A 14,111-nucleotide genomic window follows, 5' to 3' on the forward strand; every position below is an offset into this window, starting at 1 on the left:
TAACATAGCAACAAATAAAAGCCCCCCAAAGGCTGCTGATGCAAAGAAGTTTTGGGGCAATCAGAAGTGGGCTTTTGTGTAAAAGGGCTGTGAGCTCAATTCTGGCACTAAAAATATAGTTCCTGGTTTGACCATGCACCCTGTCTTTCCTAAACATACTTACTAGGCAATTACTTTAAGTAAATAAATATGCATAGGATTACACTGCCAGGGTATGTCTACCTCCCCTCTGCCACGATTTTGCATATGGCTTCAGCAGATGGACCCATGCACCCTAGTAAGAAACAAAGTAGATTCCAGCAAGCCTGAAAGCACTAGTCTAGGGCATGTTCTCAGTTTGCACGGGGAATTAGTGAGGCCCAATAAATCTAGGTAGCGGCCTCCCTGAACAGTGTCCTTTTCAGGAGTTCCATTCCAGACACAGGGAATCCTCAGACAACAAGCTAATTTAGAAAATGTTTCCCAAAGAAAGAAAATGAAAACTTCGATGTATACCATACTGTAGATATCACAAACAGTTATTCTTGTATTCATTATTATTTCTTCTGTTAAATCCTAGCTTGCACTTGTGACCTGGAGGGACTGCTTGTTCAGGCCATTAAATAAGCAGGTATGTATTTGCACTGATTGCTATCTAATGTTTGCATTAGTATCAGAAATGAATATTTATAAGATTTATGGTAAATATATTTTTCCTTCCATATAACTTAAGTAAAAGTATTAACTTTTCAAGCAAAGAGTCAATATATGTGGAGGACAGGGCTCTCCAATCTTTTTGGGCCCATGGGCCCATTTCGAAAAAGTCTCCTGTGTGCCACCACAAATGGCAGGGGGAAGGGATACCAAAAAGTTAGGAGTGCCCCCTTACCAATGTTTGTGTGTAAGTGTACATGAATGTGCACCCTGTGTGGGTGCTACCCGTTTTGGCTTCTCTCTTTCTCTGCTTTCTCTTTCTTTGTTCCTTCTCCCTCTCTGTCTTCCTGGCTCTTATTTCCTTCCTTCTGTTCCTCTGGCTGCTCTTCCTTATTTTCTTTCTCTCCTCCTCCTCTCTCTCTCTCTCTCTCTCTCTCTATCCCCCATTCCTTTTTCTTTCACATACTTGCTAGTGATAATCACTTCAAAAACATTAATTACAACTTTGAAACTACCATGCTTGCCTAATGCTGTTTCTGCATTCATTCATTTTTACTAATGAACTTTTGAAATGGAAAATGTTCTGCCCCACTTCACTGTCAGTAGTATTGCAAGATATTGTCTGTGAATCAGTAAGCCTCTGAGCATCTGGTGGAGGATCGCATTCAGAACCAGATGTCTCTTTGAAGTTCTCGCAAAGAGCTGCTTGATAGTGAAGAGTTAAGCTGGATTTAAAATTGTTTTGTTTGCTTATTCAGAAGTGCAAGTGGCAGCATCATTCATAAGTTCATCTAAGTTATTCTTGACACTGTTGTGTCAAAACAATTGCTTTGAGAGTTTTTTCCACTCTGGCCAGAAAAAGCAGGGTGGATCGGTTTTAAATCAAGATGATTTATGTACCAAAAAAATACTGCTTCAAATATCTGATACATCTTATATTTCTCACTTTGACGTTTAGATATGTCCTGAGATGATTGATATAATAATATAATCTGTTCATGTGCAATTTAATACAGCATTTATAGAAATGGGAAACATAATCTAAAATCTAATGATTAACCCACATATGGTGCAGGATTATATCTGTTTAAAGCAGAGTTGGGCAACTTTGGGAGATTCAGGGGCCATTTTTGCCCTCTGGACCTCCCTCCACAACTGCAGGGAAAATAATAAAAAATAAATGCCATCCAGAGCTGCTATGGAGTTCCCAAAGGGCCACATTTAGCTTCGTGAATTCACACAAGGGATGGATTTCCGAAGTCCAGATATCCCTACTATGCAGTCCCTGCCAGCAGTACAACTTACTCCTCCTTCCACTCCAGGAGACCAGCCTACTCATGGTAAAAACCTCAACCAATCTAAATGTCACTTTTGATTCCTACAGAGGAGCCCGACCACTGATTCCTCATCACCAGAACAGGCTCAAACCTTTTCTTTCCACCTCCAGGTCCATCACCACCACCAAGTGGGTACCCTATCACTACCCCAGGCTATTCTATCGAATTTGAAGTTAACTCCCCCAGTATCACCATGGGGATCTTCCACTCTGCTTGGGTTCTAAGAGAAGAAATCGTGACTCTCTTAAGCAAGGGTGTGATAGAAAAACTCTCCTGCTCAAAAGTTTCTTCTGGTACTTTACAGTCCCCAAAAAGGCTGGTGGTCTTCAATCTATACACAGCCTTTGAGATGTCAATTGCTAGATTCGCCTGAAGAAATTCAGGATGATTATACTTCCCTCCATTCTTGCCCTTCTGCATTAGGGAGACTGGTTTACTGCCATAAATCTTCATGACGCTTATTTCCATGTCAATATACACCCATATTGGCTAATCATGAGAATATTGAAGATTTCTTTCCTCGCACCCTCATGTGAAACAGTTCCTTAAAGTACTTGCCCACCTCTATCCAGCAGCCTCTCTGCCGGTCCTAACCTGGAGTCTGTCAATGGTACTGGCTCAATTAACGGCCAAGCTTATCTGTGAGTCAAAGAGACCACGAAGAAGGACAGCTTGTTTACCTGTAACTGGGGTTCTCCAAGTAGTCATCTGTGAACTCACAGGACCCATCCTCCTTCCTGCTTTGGTGCCTCACCTTCTTTATTCCTCCACTGCGGCGGGATCAGTACTGAGAAGCAGATGGGAGCTATGCCTGGTGTGTGTGCAGAGAAGGTGGATGGGACTCCCACCTAAAACAGAACAGTCATTTGGATCAATCTAGTGCTATTCTGTACAGGCACATAATCCTTACGTGTGAGTTCACAGATGAACACTTGAAGAACCGCAGTTACAGATAAGCAATCTATCCTTGTTACTTATGGAGCAAAAGAGTAACTTTCAGAAAAATGGAAAGTAAATGTCCATTCTGTTTGGTTAGTAGAGACATGACATACGTATTTATAATTTGACAACTGAACACATTGAGCTGGTTCAAATGTCACAATAAGCCATTTTTATTGTGGTGGGAATGAGCTGCAGTGAACCTTAGGCTCATGTCCCCGCAGTATGGGTGCAAGGAAGAGATTGGAAACTTTTGCTTCTGTTTTTTATTAACCACAGCTTTATAGTTAATCCAGACAGAGCACACTGTAGTTAACCTTAACTGTGGTTTGTATTGAAATGTGCCAACTTCAAACACTGGGTTATGAAGTTAGTTTGCTTTGACAAACTATAGTTAAGATTAACCCAGTGTAGGATTTGGATATAACACCAAACTGGATAATCAAAAATGGAAGTGAGAGCTGCTGATGCCCTCACAAAGGGGGAGCATGCAAACTGCTCATTCCCATCATAATAAACCTTGTGGTGGGAATGATATCCAAAATGGCCTGTTGTAGAGATAAAGTGATTGGAGATCCATCAATGTAATTTTAAACAATGTTATTTTAAAAAGATGCTAGCCATACTTTTTAATTAAAAACAATCAAATCAAATATAATATTTTAAATTGGTCTTTATCCATGCTGGTGAAGGGGAATAGTTTATAATTATCTTTCAGTTTGCCTTATAAGATTTTTTTGGTGAGACCTTAGGCTCTCAAGTATGTGTTGGGTGCTGCATGTTATTTGATTGAGTAACCAGTTCATGTTTTAATCCATATTTTTAAAGGTAACAAATGCTGTGCTGAAGCTGATTGAAAAGGAAAGAAATGGTGAAACTATCAACACAAGACTGATCAGTGGAGTTGTTCAGTCTTACGGTAAAATTAGTTTTCATTGCCAATGTCTTCTTTCCAGTCCTGCATAAGAGAAAAACTTGTCTGAGTATGAATCCTTCCCAACTCTTCACAGCCCTGTGAAGGAATGTGAAATATTCATTGTTTGTAGTCTTCTTCCATCCTTTCTGGGAAGATCTTCTAGTGTCCTCCAAACAATCAGTTGTCAGGGATCATGGGAATTCTAGTCCAAAATATCTGGAAGGGTACTGAGTTGCCTTCCCCTGTTCCAATGCCTTTCCAAACCCATCAAAAGTGGAAGTGAGGGAATGTTTGTTTCACTACACATACTTTGTTCTTCCTCCTTCCTGGAGTCAAAGGTGTGTGGTAGAGTTAACACCACAACAGTTTTTACAGCTGCTGCTAAGTGTCCCTTAATCTGTTCTGCATTTGCAACAAGACTAATGTGTGGCCACAGTACCACACTGAGGGTAGGTGCCTACTCTACTATCAGTGTGTGAATTTGCTGGAAGAATGAAAACCTTGTATGCTCCTGACACTACTTGGCAGGGGAGCTGAACTAGAACAAAAAGCTAACTAAATCAAAATAATAAAAAGTGAAGAGAAAAAGGCGAGGTAACTGAGAATTGTGGGTGAGAGGTGGGCACCTCTGCTCTAAGCCTTGTAGGAAACTTCCAGTATAATCTAGAAGCAAGAGCCACATCTTGTTTCTAAAAGACTTGAGCTGGCTAGTAACACTTTCAAAGGTCTGCCTTATACATAAGGTTTTTTCATGTTAAATGGATGTCTGTGTAGATGTATTACGTATTTATTAGGCAAGACGAACTTCGACTGGAAAAAATCTAGGTTCCTTAATTGAGGAAAACACTCCTAGTGAAGCAGCTTCCACAAATGAAAGCTACCCAGGCCAAATGTTTCCTTCAATGAAGCTACTAAGGCTGCAATCCTAGGCAATTGTACCTGTGAGCAAATCCCATTGATCATGTTTGGGACTTAGTTCTGAGTCAACAGATTTAGAATTGTGCTGCATTTAGCTGAAAGAATAGTCACACCTATTTTAGTCTTGGTTGGGAGGCATTATTGGGCTCTGCACTAGTTTCTAATACCCTTCTCAGCAGTGGCTAGATATTAACTTATTTCAAAGAAGAAAGATGCTAGCAATTTTAGATTTCAAGAGAACATTTGAAAATAAATAAATTACAGTTATAGCCAAGTTTATAGCTTTTATGGTTCCAGCCCTATAATGGCTGTTAACACAGTATTTATTTATTTATTACATTTATATGCCGCCCCATAGCCAACGCTCTCTGGGCGGTTTACAAAAGTTAAGTCTTGCATGTAGGTTCTTCTTCCTCATCCTGTGTTAGCTTTCTTAGGTTAAAATTGATTGAATCCTTTTTAAGTGGATTGCTAAGAGTGCAGTTCGTTTAACACAGGTGTGACTATTAGATGAAACCTATATTCATTAGATTTTTATCTTGAAGCATACAACCCACTGACTTGTTTTTGTCCCTGTGCTTTCAGTGGAGCTGGGGCTGAACGAAGATGATACTTTTGCTAAGGGGCCTACACTGACAGTCTACAAAGAGTCCTTTGAATCTCAGTTTCTTGCTGACACAGAGAGATTCTATACAAGAGAAAGCACTGAATTTCTGCAACAGAATCCAGTTACAGAATACATGAAAAAGGTATGTGATGTTACCCTGCCTGCTTCTGGAAACTGTTTATGTTACCTGAAGGGGAACCTATTTCCATTTCATCTTCCATTCATACTTTCTGAAGTTACTATTTATTTATTTTTACTATTTGTTTTTCCTCTGGCCTCGTTTGACTAACAACTCTGGGTTTAGCATTATTATTGAGGAATAATAATAATAATTTTATTTATTTATTACCCCCCTCTCCCTTTGGATCGAGGCGGGGAACAACATTAGAACAGGAAGCAATACATCTTAAAAATTCTTAATTTAACATTGATCTGGATAGGCCTGCCAGAAAAGGCTAGTCTTTAAGGCTGCCTTAAAATCACACATAGAGTTAATTAGAATGAAGGAGTGGTTGTAATTCCTTTCCTAGATATTGACTCATTCAAACTTGCTGGCTTCAGGATACACAGGAAAGCCATGTGAAGGTCATTGCACCTGTTTCAAGTTCAGAGAAATTTGATGCTGGAGATATTGAGCTGGTTTGCAGGCCATGATGGTAATTCCTGGGTTGTTTAACCCAGGAATTGAGGGGATGAGCAGAGCATGCAAGCCGCATGATCTTCATTTCCATTATTAATCTATGAGCAATTGTTGGGTTAATTCTGGGTTGTTTAACCCATAAATGACCCAGAGGTTTCAAGTTCACACATCACAAAACATAAAAAGCAGAAACGATAAGTGTGTGGCTTGTGTGCTGTACTCATCCCTGCAGTTGCCCTGTGACTTGCAAATTGGGTCACTGATGAAAGTTGTCTATACTTTCCACATGTATAGTTGGTCAAAAAGAAAAGGCACTATTAGTTGGATTAACTGCCGTATTTACTTTCATTACTTTCATGAGAAGCTTCCTAGTTCCAAGGAAGCCAAAATCTTGACATATCTGAAAAGGAAAATTCTTCTTATTTGTATCCCATCTTTACTCCACATAGTTCAGAATGGTGTAGATGAGTCTGTACCATTTAATCTTTCCAAAAGCCTGGTGAGGTAGGTTGAAGTAAAAGAGTTTTGTTTGATGTAAAAGATGACTAGACAAGATCATTCAGGAAGCTCTGTGGTGAGCAGGGATTTGAAACCAAGTTTCAGTGGTCCATGTCTGTGTGTTCCACTGCCAAGTCCCTGAAAGATTATAAGAACGTTAGGCGTCCTGCTGGATCAGACTAAGGGCCTATCTCATCCAGCTTTCTGTTTGCACCACTGGCCAGTTGAATGTGTATTACTTTGTATGTACAGTATGTACTTATTTATGGTATTTCTATACCGCTTTTCTGAAGCCAGCCAAGGCATCCAGAGAATGTCAGCTTTTGCTATTTATAGAGATCGTCTGATGAGTATGTTTCCCTGCAGCTTGCATCCCCTCTTTTGAGCCTTCTCTTACCCTTTAGTTTGGGGGAAGATAGGATATAGCAGGAGTCTCCCCTGCTGCTGCTTCTTACTTTCAATATACCCCAATACAAATGAGAAAAATCCCCAGGGAGGAAGGTGTTTCTGTTGAGCAGAAATAGAGGCTGACGAGTAAGGTAAGCCAATAATTCTATAAAGAAGTATATGAAAAGGCCAGTGGCTCATTCTAGAGTGTATGCTTTGTGAACTCATCAGGCCCCAAGTTCCATACCCAGTATCTCCTTGAGACCCTCTTCCCTTTAGGCAAAGTTGAGCTAGATGGACCAGTGATCTGAACCTCAGACAGCTCTGTTTAGTCCAAGTGGGATAGCTTTTGAAAACTAACTCTCCTCTGAACATTTCTTCAAGTACTGATCCATAATAATTCATCAGCATTGCTGTAATAGGAAAACCACTCTTGAGATGTTGCAGCTTACAAGTTATAGCTATTCAAACATTGCTTTTAAGTGGGATTTTGATTATTTGCAGGCGGAAGCTCGTCTTCTGGAGGAACAGCGTAGGGTTCAGGTATATCTACATGAGAGCACACAAGATGAACTAGCACGAAAATGTGAACAAGTACTCATTGAAAAACATTTGGAGATCTTTCACACAGAATTTCAAAACCTACTGGATGCTGACAAAAATGAAGGTAAGCTGTCAAAAATTTAACTTGTAGATATTTGTCAGCCAGTTTGTGCTGGGTAGCTGTCTCTGGTGGTACAATGAGGTTGCCCTAAAGGGGTACCCCAAGTGCACTTGTGTAAATTACAGAATTTGCACAAAAGTAGACCTACAACATATTCCTCCCAGGATACTGTTGTCTACTGTCACTTGTATGTCATCCCCAAAGTTTAGCCACACACCAATTAACATTTTATTTCTGAAACAAAAACTTCTAAGGCCAAAAATATGCCAAGAATCCCTTCATTTCACATATGGGGTGAATTTATGTCTCCAAAAATGTAAAGTATGGAGGTAAAAAAATGTCTCATGCTGTTTCTACCCCCCACCCCCACCCCCAAGAAAACTGTTTTCTAGAGGAAACAAGCTTAGTTCCCCCACCCTAATCTGCCTGGTCACCTGAGACAGATTCATTAAAAAAACAAAACCCCATGACATCAGAAACATTAGTTCTTCATAGTAATAAACATTGACCTAAAATTTTACTTTGACAGTTTATAGTAGTTTTCCAATATTTTGAATTTAAAACAAATTGTTTGTTGTTTCAAATTGAAAATGAAAATTATAGCTTCTTTAAAAGAACAGATTGTGTTGCTTATTCTATATGCAATGGGGAAGGAAAAATGTGTAATGAAAGGAAAATTTCACCTCTTAAGAAAGTGTGTTTTCTGGCTATGGCTGTTTAAGTATTGTATATTCTTCAGAAATTTTTATAACCCAAGAATACATTGGGAAATGGCTTGGGGTAGTAAAATGCCCACACAAACCACATTTTTATATATGTTTTTCAACTGTTCGTGAGGATAAGAATTAAGTGCATAAGATTTTAACTTTGCAGTTGAAAAATCCATTTTCAGTTGCAGTGATTATCAAGATCTAAAATTTAAATATCAAGTTGAGTATCACTTGCAATACTGGTCAAAACAGCAAATTGGTATAGCTATAAATATTGGCAGGTATTACATAAAAGGGGGAAAGTGAGTTGAGTTGCACAAATGGAAATAGTCATGAATGCATTTTGCACCTTGTATCTGCACATAATTTGTTTGATTTATGGCTTCAGATATCTGAACAGCTTTTAAGTAGTCCCTTCCATGTCCTTCAGAGGTACAATGGACTTGTATATGTTGTTATTCCTTGTTGGTTTTTAGCGCTGTTTTATTTTGAACCCTTAGCTTAGGAACAACAGCCTGGTTCTCTTGTTTGGGAAAATATTCTGTCCAGTGGCACAGAGCATTTTTTTCAACACTTGTAGCCTCGAGTATGCCAAACATCATGATATACTGATGTTTGCAGATTATTTAAAAATCATATGAAGCTTTATCTAAAGGTATTTTTATAGCTTTACTTGGTAATTATTGGGCATGACAACTCAGTAGCATACCCTTCCTTACATAATTTAGATTTTAAGAAAAAAAAAGTGAATTATAACTGTGATTTTAGGTTTGACTGGTATTGTATGCTTTCCAGTTTCCCAATTTAACTTCTATTGTATTCATTTATTATGCTACTGATTAATTTTATGAACAAATGCATTTCTAAAAATAGAAAATCCTACTGCAAAAAACTGCTCCACACCCACATCACTGGTTATGAGCAATGAAAAGCAGAATTAGATGGCTTTGTGTTGAACATTGCTAGTCCTTAATCAATAACAATACAATACTGTCCTATTTTTATAGAGCATCAAACAACTCTAATTAAAACGATGAGTGAACTAATGTGATTATTGGATTTTATTAGCCTTATAACCACAGTAGTTGAGTAAACTTTAATTGTTTTCTTGGTTTCCCATCTCAAAACTCACTGAAGGATTCTGTGTGCCGACATGGCTATAACTCTGCCTGTTCAGTTTACACTCCCTTAAATTGAACAGGTTTCCAAGGCATGCAGTTGCAAAAACAATCTTAATGTCAATAAAACTATGGAATACCTCTCCTTAAGTGATGTGTCATCAACTTAAGCCATTTCACAGAAGTGGCTCTACCCATGACTTTTTAATCATTTTTTTTATCATTGTGGATTTTAAAATGTAGTTTGATATTTATGCAGAGACATTTAAATTGTCCTTTTGTCCTCCGGTACAAAGCAGGTTGGGTGCATTGCTCAGGATTTACAATTGTTTGGGTTATTTTAATGTATTTCTTACTATGACTCTGTTCCTTACTAGTTCTTAGTGAGAGCAGGAATGGCAGTACAGATGAGAGTATCTGTTTGCTCCCTTTTATTTCAGACTTGGGACGCATGTATAACCTTGTGTCCCGAATCCAGGACGGTCTTGGAGAGCTGAAAAAACTTCTGGAAACGCACATTCATAATCAGGGTCTAGCTGCCATTGAAAAATGTGGAGAAGCTGCACTAAATGCAAGTATTTCTTCAGAATAATTTAGATTAAATGCCTCTATACATCAACCCAAATTCATAATAAGTTTATTTAATAGAGTTGAAAAAGCTGCCGTTGTGTTTGCAAAAAGATAGGGGGAAACTGCCGTATAGCAAATAGACTTTTCTTAGAAGGTCAGGAATACCCAAAGTCGTTTCAGAGATTTATTTCAGGACTGTGTCTATAATAGGCAGTATCCAGGCATGGAGATAAGTGTGGGTGTATGCCATGCTGCCTCTTGGTTTGCAATCTCCTTTCATTTTGTCTTCTGACATCCTATTCAAAAGAAAGTTTGAAAAACAATGTTCAGAGCACTCCCATCAGTTGGTCGTTCAGGGGATCTGCCACAAAAGGTGCTTTCAACTGTGTTAGTCTTCAAACGATCAGAGGACTTTGAGAAGGGAGATTGCAGTTAGCATAGGTAAGATGATGTAGTGATGATGGTTTGCAAAAATTTTGGGGGGAAGGTTGTCCCAAAATCACTGCATGTAGGCGTTTAAAAAAATGTAATCTGAGATCTTCAAGGCAAATAGTTGTATTTCAGTATTTTAAAAGTACTTTCTCTTCTGTTAGTGTAGAAAACTAAAAGGGCAAATGAGAAACCTTGTGCAGCTCCTAAAATAATATAAAACCCAACAATCATCCAGTAAAACTGCCAGATAACAGAATGGTGAACTTAATAGTTTCAGTTTAAAATAAGTCTGGTCAGCTAGTAAAGTGATTTTTAAGAAAAACACCTGTGCAGGTGAAATGCCATCTAAGAGGGTGCTAGGGAGACATCCTTGGAAAGTATATTCTACAGGATGGAATAACGGTAAGCAGAGAAAAGCACTAGTGGACCTGGAAGGTGGTTACTTAAAATCTAAGTGCACAGAAACTCTCTGTACATGACTAGCTGCTAGAAATGCATGGTATTTACATAACCCTCCATATAGAAAACTTGAAGTTGAGTCAATGTCAAGTTAAATGGTTCTGACTTAGCCTTCTTGATGTGCTAGCATTCTGTATGTAGGCATTTTCTCTGTATGTGAGGGATTATTCAATCTTGTGAGCCCTTGCCCATTAGCTGAGGCAGTATAGCGAGATAATGGTTTACTGTGTCAATGAGAACTAGTTCTGGGAAAATACAAGCTCAAAGCAGCCATGGCTATGTGTCATTTACTATCTTTAAGCCTAACTCACTTCACAGGGTAATTGTGAGAATAAAGGTGAATGTGGAGAGCAAAAACCATATATATCACTCTAAGTTCCTTGGAAAGGCATGTTATAAATGAATTAATATCTCTTGTCAAATGGTATACTATGCACCAATGTTAATTTTAGAAGAGAAAAATCTGTTTACAAGCTTACAGCACATTATTTCATAATTGTGAAAAGTAAGCGTGGGGTAAATGAATCTAATCCATGTTATGGCAGCAATCTGTTTGGTATGGGGCAAGTTCAAGTCAGAGTTTAGACCAGGATTCTCACTCTTAATAGTAGCCTTTTATAATGAAGAAATTAAAGATGAGACTGTACTTTGATATTTAGATCTAGGACAAAAGTCATTGAGTTATAGGAGAGAATGTAAGGTGGTAATGTAAATTCCCAGTTTTGTGTGAAGAGACATCTAACAGTGGGTTATTCCTTCTAGTGCCCAAGATAAGGAGGGACCATGTGACCAAGATCTTTTGGCCTAGTACTAGTGATCTCTGCGTCCTCTCCACTTTCTCATCCCTGTCTTTGCCCAGGACAGAGCTTTCTCCTTGCTTACCTCTGCAGTTTTCTCTAATTTTACCTTTTTACTATTACTTGATCCTAGAGGCCTCTTCTACTCTTACTCCTTCCTTGTTAAAAAAAGTTTTGGTACAGTAAAATATATTCAAGATGTTTTTCCTCTTAGTAAGTCAGTTTGCATTGCTGGTGAAGTAATCAAAAAAAAATTTTCTGTTAGAACTAAATACAGTGGCATTGTGTTGAAGTAATGAGGCGTTCAAGCTAGCATTTTTATCTAAAACTTCAAATGTAGTAAGGCCACTTTTAAAAAGTGTCTTATTTTGTTTCAGTTAAACTGAAAACATTGCTATGAAATACGTATTTGAGAAACAGGTTAAGAAATAGATCAAATTTGTCATCATCTTGTTTTTTTATTTCTAGGATCCCAAAATGTATGTACAAACAGTATTGGATGTCCATAAGAAATACAATGCACTGGTCATGTCTGCTTTCAACAACGATGCTGGTTTTGTGGCTGCTCTAGACAAGGTAAAAAAATGTTTAACTCTGTAGTCAACATTTAGAATTACTGATTTTGAAGACATCTCAAAGTTTCGCTTTCTTGTGCATTTCACAGGCTTGTGGTCGATTTATAAATAACAATGCAGTGACAAAAATGGCCCAGTCATCCAGTAAATCCCCAGAGCTGTTGGCACGGTATTGTGACTCTTTGCTAAAGAAAAGGTACGTGCCCAGTGGGAGCTTTGTAGCCTCTCATTTCCTAGAATTCATTTCACACACCGTTATGGAATAAAACAGCATTCTAATCCTTGATCAAGGTGTCTTGTGTACAGTTACACTTCCAATTTTTGCCTGCTGTCTAGTAGGTATATTTGAATCTGAAATGGTTGAATGTTAGATCATCCTGTGTGACTCTGTTTGGCCTCCTTATTCACAGTCGTATCTAAGATGTAACAGATACTATAAAATTAAGAGATACTATCTTCCCACCTTATTATCGCTGCGGATTGGAGATGTGCCATTTTGAAAATGTAATGCAAATGTTGCTCTTGACTACTTAGGTTACAGTCTATTAATAATCAAAGGAATGTTGCAACTTGGTCACTTTTAGAGTAATAGGGCAGTACTTACGTAGAAGTTTGTCTTTAATTATGGATGCTGCAAAAGATAGCAAAGCAGAAGGACCGCAGCCATTTATAACAACTAAGAGGTCAACTTCAGAGTACATTGGGGCTGGGGGGACTATTCTATACAGGTACCAAGCATCCAACCTTGCAACATAGGTTGTAAGAGCAGGAATACAGGCAGGGTGCTGGAAGAAGCAGGGGCTGACGTCGGAGAGCACAGAGGTGTGAAAGTAAAACAATGCCTGGTAACAGGGGACTCATCCTATTAACTAGCTGTTCATTTTGGGGAAGTACATAAAGTGAGCCTGGCTTTGAGATGAGAATGGGAGGAATATAGGGAGTTTTCCTTTTCTTTACAGCTTCTGTGGACTCAAAGTATGCATGGTGCAAACACACACACATACACACACCCCTCCACTTGTTGAAATTGGCTAATTAGGCTCCAGCCTCTCCCACAATACCTTTTTTGTGTGAGATTCACCTTGTTTATTCTTGTGTGTAGGTCACCTTTAGCCACGTGCCCATAGAAGTGTTCTGACAAAATTGCTCATCTATATAGCTTTTCTAGGGGTCTATTTGGACTGTATATTTTCCCCAAGGACTGCACTTTGGGGTCACATGCTCTTTAATTGGGTTATAAAAAAGCAAAGGTAGGGGAAAGGCAGAACTGAATTACAGTTGGCCTTTATATTTTCAGAAATAGAGATGAACCATTGCTACTTCTCCTTCCCAAAATTCATTGCTAGATATAATCTGATGCCTGCACTATCTACCACTGATTAATTCATTCAGTCTACAACCTTCATTTTGAGACTGGAGCTATCTAAACCGCAGACCTCATGCCTGCAATGTCTGGCCAAAATTTTGGACTTTTCCTGTTTCTTCCCCAACCCCTTCATCTAGCATGATGAAGCGTCCCAGAGAATTCAAAAGCTATCACTTTTATATAATTTTGGTTGGTACTAATAAAAGTATTGCCCAGCTGTGGATTTTTTATTTTAATGAGGTTGTTGTCTCTGAAGGTCAAGGAAGGTCCTGGATTTAGGTAACTGCAGGATCTCTCAGTTCAGTCATTCATGTTGCATGGCAGTGTGGGTAGTGGATAAGGGAACTCACAGGCCCAGTGGTCTATATCTGATCTCTCTCCAGGCTAACTAGGAATATTCCCATTTGTACAATTCTAGGAGTTTGCTGGATGTTGCTTAACTACCCTGACATTTAGGATAACTTTTGGTCAGCTAGCAAATTGAACTAAAGGTGCTGTACACTCTGTATATTATAAATTTGTTGTACTGAAAAGTGAAGGAGGGT

The 14,111-nt window shown here is 38.7% G+C and overlaps 1 protein-coding gene across 1 annotated transcript in view; it reads left to right on the forward strand.

Annotated features, from left to right (window-relative positions):
* CUL1 (cullin 1) overlaps positions 1-14,111 on the forward strand; it is a 57,117-nt gene that overhangs the window by 27,256 nt on the left and 15,750 nt on the right. The window contains exons 5-11 of the mRNA XM_063129056.1: positions 560-610; positions 3,738-3,828; positions 5,329-5,492; positions 7,380-7,542; positions 9,808-9,938; positions 12,094-12,201; positions 12,290-12,396. Of these exons, the coding sequence (XP_062985126.1) occupies positions 560-610; positions 3,738-3,828; positions 5,329-5,492; positions 7,380-7,542; positions 9,808-9,938; positions 12,094-12,201; positions 12,290-12,396 (815 nt within the window). The remainder of the gene's footprint in view (positions 1-559; positions 611-3,737; positions 3,829-5,328; positions 5,493-7,379; positions 7,543-9,807; positions 9,939-12,093; positions 12,202-12,289; positions 12,397-14,111) is intronic.

This window comes from Elgaria multicarinata, chromosome 1, assembly GCF_023053635.1.
Source record: "Elgaria multicarinata webbii isolate HBS135686 ecotype San Diego chromosome 1, rElgMul1.1.pri, whole genome shotgun sequence".
In the NCBI taxonomy this organism is placed as follows: Eukaryota; Metazoa; Chordata; class Lepidosauria; order Squamata; family Anguidae; genus Elgaria; species Elgaria multicarinata.